This window comes from Teleopsis dalmanni, chromosome 1 (assembly GCF_002237135.1).
Source record: "Teleopsis dalmanni isolate 2A chromosome 1, ASM223713v2, whole genome shotgun sequence".
In the NCBI taxonomy this organism is placed as follows: Eukaryota; Metazoa; Arthropoda; class Insecta; order Diptera; family Diopsidae; genus Teleopsis; species Teleopsis dalmanni.
In genome coordinates, this window is record NC_051846.1 from 91375293 (window position 1) to 91379842 (window position 4550).

Here is a 4550-nt window from a genome sequence, read left to right on the forward strand (position 1 = left end):
TTTTATAAAACTTTACGTTTTGCAGTTTTTCCGTGAAATATGTGTAAGAGTACGATCTTAGTTGATCGTACATTTCCCTAAAAATAGGCAAGGTTATTTGCATGTTGGCAGTTGCTGACTAAAGCCAGCCCGTCAGTTCGACGATAAGAAATGCTAGAGGTATTCAGGCAAGTGATTAGTTGCTTAGTTAGTAGAAATCTCATATAAAAAAAATTGCATTTTGATGTTAATCAGTTGCTTGAACGACCCAAAAGGTGTAATCTGATTAGTTTGTTGTATGCAAATGCCTTGGCAGCACTCGTATCAACAGCAAAAGCGAAACGTATGTTAAGAGTGAAATACTTAAATATTCGTAAATTTTAATATCATTTAAATTTATCATAAAATTTATCAAATAAACAAAATTGCAAACGTGTCATAGAGTATTCAATTTTATACTTTTATAAAATTAATTTCATTTTTATTAATTATATTTTAATCCTTTAAAAATTATAGTTTTACTGAATTTTATTTCTTAATTTATGTTATTATTTTTGCATTTTCTTTTCAAGACACCCTATGCTTTAAGCGCCGTCACTTGGTACTTGCAGCACTATTAATCAAATTTTCACTAATCTGAGAATCCGAAATAGTAGATTCTCTGCTTAGTTTCTTTTTTGTATGCAAATTTTTGTTGTAATCATCTACTAAGCAACTAATCAGTTGCCTAAATACCCCTGCTGATTTTTGGTATTCGGTTAGTAATTGGTGTCATAATGTAAATGACTTTGAAAAGATTAAATACGGAAGAATCACACAAATATTAATTAAAACCTTTGCGAATTTAGCAGAGTATGTTATGAAAATATGATAAAAAACCTAATGAGGTAATTGGGGCAATTCTATGTCGAACATTAGGTTTTGCATCAAGTTTAGGTATATAAGATGAGTTCAAATTTATTTGTATTTTTACAAGTTCTTGTGTGCTGTTGTTAGCGTTATTCTGGAATAGGACACTAACGTGAAGAGTGTGTTGTGCTATCAAATAAAGAGCTTAACTGAAGTTTTAAAACTGATACTACTAAATTAATTTTAAGGATTGGCTAATATGAATATTGTGTAACTGTTGGTTAGAATTGTGTTTTCCGTTTCAACACAAATGAATGAGTGTTAAACATTAATTATATAGAAAGGTTACGATATAAAAAAAATTGAATGTAACTTAAACCTGAACTCATTGTTTTTTTTCAAAAATTTACTAATGTGAAGATTGTATCGTGTGAAACTTTTGGTTATGGAGGTGAAACGTCAACTCAACGTTATTATACAACTGCCCAAATTTAGCATTTAGTATACATTTTTACATAATGGAACTTCAAGTAATAATTCAAAAACAAGATTAAGAATGACATGAGTGAACTATTAATAGTGGATAAAAAGAAAACTTTTCTTTAAATTAAATAAATTAAATATTACAAAATAATTAAAATTAATGCATAGACGATATAATAAATCATTATGTTATAAAGTTTCGTAGTGAACGGACGTGTTTTTTAACCGGTCTCGAAGAAATAATAATATAAAATAACAGTATAAAAACAAGTAAATAAGATATACTCTTATAAATATCACTTTTGTTATTAATACAAATTCACAAAAATAGATCATTTTTGGGCAAAAAACAATTAGTAAAAGTTTAAAGTGCATAAAATATTAATTTGAAAATAGCGCGCGCTTTTTTCGATTTTTGTTGACTTTTTTTCTTTTTGCACAACTTTATTAAAAAACTCAAACAGCTGACAGAGGCAGCAAATTAATTTCTAAAGCTTATAATCAAAAGTGAATAAGCATTCAAACAAAAAAACAGTGCGGTTTTGTGTATATATAAACAAACCAAAAAGTGCTGATAGAGACAGCTATTATTATATTTTATTTTATTAGTGAAAAAGCTGTTCGTAGTAATTAAACAAAATTAAAGTATTCAGCTGAGACAGCATACACAACCTATTCTTTGATTAGTATGTACACAAACCATTTATTAAAAGTGTTATAACACAAGATCAATCATCCTCAAACTGTTCATAATAGTAACCTTTATTGTCAAGTAGAAAACTCCAATTTCATATCCTATTTTGGTAATTGCTTAATTTATCATAATGCCGGTCAATCGAACTCCACCAAAAGGTGGAGGCGAGTGAAATCACGAGCAACAATCACAGCAAGAACAACAACAACAGCATAAAACGCACCAACAAGCTATCCTATGCTCAAAAGCATCCAATAATAATAATCAAACAACACTTCTACAATCAAATCAACTGGAAGAAAAATCATTGCAAACCCAACAAAAACAACCACAACAGAACCAGCAAATAGAGAAAAAACAAATGCAGCAGGAGTACCACATAAAACTCCAACAATCAAACCATCATCAACACAATTCACCATCAAAACTCATTCAGAATTTGGAAAACTCTGATATTAACACCAGAACTGCAAACACAACGGAAGATGCAAACACAAATAAAAACAATGGCTTCAACACGCCAGTAGTGAATAAGAAAATTCCTAGCTCCCCTGGTAAGCAAATCAATGAAATAAACGCCAAAAAGCACAAACAAAACAAAAAACAGTACACATTAAACGAGTATTTCTTAGCTACAAATAGGTTTGCTGTTCTAGCAACTGATAATGATAAAGAACCCACTAAAGATAGCAAAACAACACAAAATCAAACGGCTAAAAATAAAAAACCACCACCCATTTACGTGCAAAAAGTACAGCTACTAGACAACCTAATTAAAACGTTAGATGCACTACAAATATCTAAATATGAAATTCGTGTATTACAAAACAATGAAATAAAAATCCAGCCATACGAATCAACAGATTACACTAGCATAGTAAAATTTCTTAAGGAAAAGAGCGTAGAGTACTACACGTATAAGCCAAAAAAGATCTTCTATAAGGGTTTAAGATCTTCCTACGCGGTATGCACCACTCCGCTAACAAAAATGAAATTATATTAGAGCTAGCTGAACTAGGACATGAAGTATGCAATATACGAAACGTATTACATCCGCGCACAAAATCTCCGTTAATCAATCGAAATGAAACATGATGTAAATAACAAGGAAATTTACAATATCAAGGACCTACTGCACTGCAAAATAAATTTTGAACCTCCCCATCCAAAAAGAACAATACCACAATGTACCAACTGTCAAAAATATGGACACACCAAAAAAAAAAAAAATATATATATTTCTGGCCTAGGCAACACTAAGTGTTGCCAGGTGCAATCTGACATTTCCACTGGAAAGGTTGACATTTTTGAGCAAAACATCACTCAGAATGTGTTGTCATTTAATTGTGAATTGTTTTATTTACAGAGACTTAAAAAATTCGTCTCGGCCAAAAAATGGAATTAACACGTGAACATTTTCGCGCGACTATTTTTCACAATTTTCGATGTCGATTATCACGACAAGAGTGCATTGATGAACTTAAATCTTTGTATGGTGATGAAGCACCACCCTATAGCACTGTGAAAAACTGGTTTAATGAATTCAATCGTGGCCGACGCTCGCTCAACGACGAATTCTGTGAAGTTCGTCCAGAAACGGACGTTGAGCCAGAGAACATTGATGCCGTGCGTGAACTGATAATGCAAAATCGTCATGTGACATACCGTGAGATACAGGCATCCTTGGGTATTTTTCCCACCAGCATACATTCGATATTGCATGAACACCTGACTGTAAAAAAGGATTGTTCTCGTTGAATCCCGCACAATTTGACAATCGCTCAAAAAAGGCTCGTGACGATTGGTGCAAAGAAATATTGAAAAAATACGTTCGCAGTGCTTCAAAAGACGTTTATGAGATCGTCACAAGTGACGAATCATGGATCTATGCGTATGGGCATCAAAATAATGGGTCATCCGTCAAATTGATGGGTCATCCGCCGTACAGCCCTGACGTGGCGCCCAATGACTTCTTTTCATTCCCGCACATCAAGAAAAAAATGCATGGTCAACGATTTTCGTCGCCAGAAGATGCTGTTGAAGCATTCAAAAACCATGTTTTGGAGGTGTCTCAATTGGAGTGGAAAAAGTGCTTCGACAATTGGTTTGAGCGTATGCAAAAATGTTTAAATCAGGCTGGAGAATATTTAGAAAAACAATAAAACCATTTTTGATGATAAATATTCGCATTTTCATTATTAGGCCAGAAATATATATATCAGCCCTCGTAAAAGCAAAACAAAAGCATTCAACAGCAGAAGTAGCATTAAGTACCACCATCAAAGAAAGCCAAATAGTGTTACTTGGAAAAGCAATGGTAAATTTAGGAAGCAAGATGCAAAAACAATATACGGTAAGGGCTTTGATTGATTCTGGTTCGCAGACGAGTTTAATTACAGAAGATCTTGATCAAAGGTTCCATATTCCGTATCAACGCAACAAAACGAACATAAATGTCGTTACAGTTGCAAAAAATGAGACTTACTATGTACTCCGTTTATGATCCGAAAGATATTTATGAACTTAAGGCTATAGTGCTGCCACT

At 32.6% G+C, this 4550-nt stretch overlaps 1 protein-coding gene across 1 annotated transcript; it reads left to right on the forward strand.

Moving 5' to 3' along the window:
• The first annotated feature begins 3400 nt into the window (after positions 1-3400).
• LOC119687373 lies at positions 3401-3763 on the forward strand. Its single transcript, XM_038101666.1, has one exon. It carries the CDS (start codon positions 3401-3403, stop codon positions 3761-3763), a length of 363 nt encoding a protein of 120 aa, XP_037957594.1.
• Positions 3764-4550: the final 787 nt, after the last annotated feature.

Bases quoted from the DNA above. Each gene is read 5' to 3' on its own strand.
- LOC119687373 (XM_038101666.1), top strand. From the start codon at position 3,401: ATGGAATTAACACGTGAACATTTTCGCGCGACTATTTTTCACAATTTT.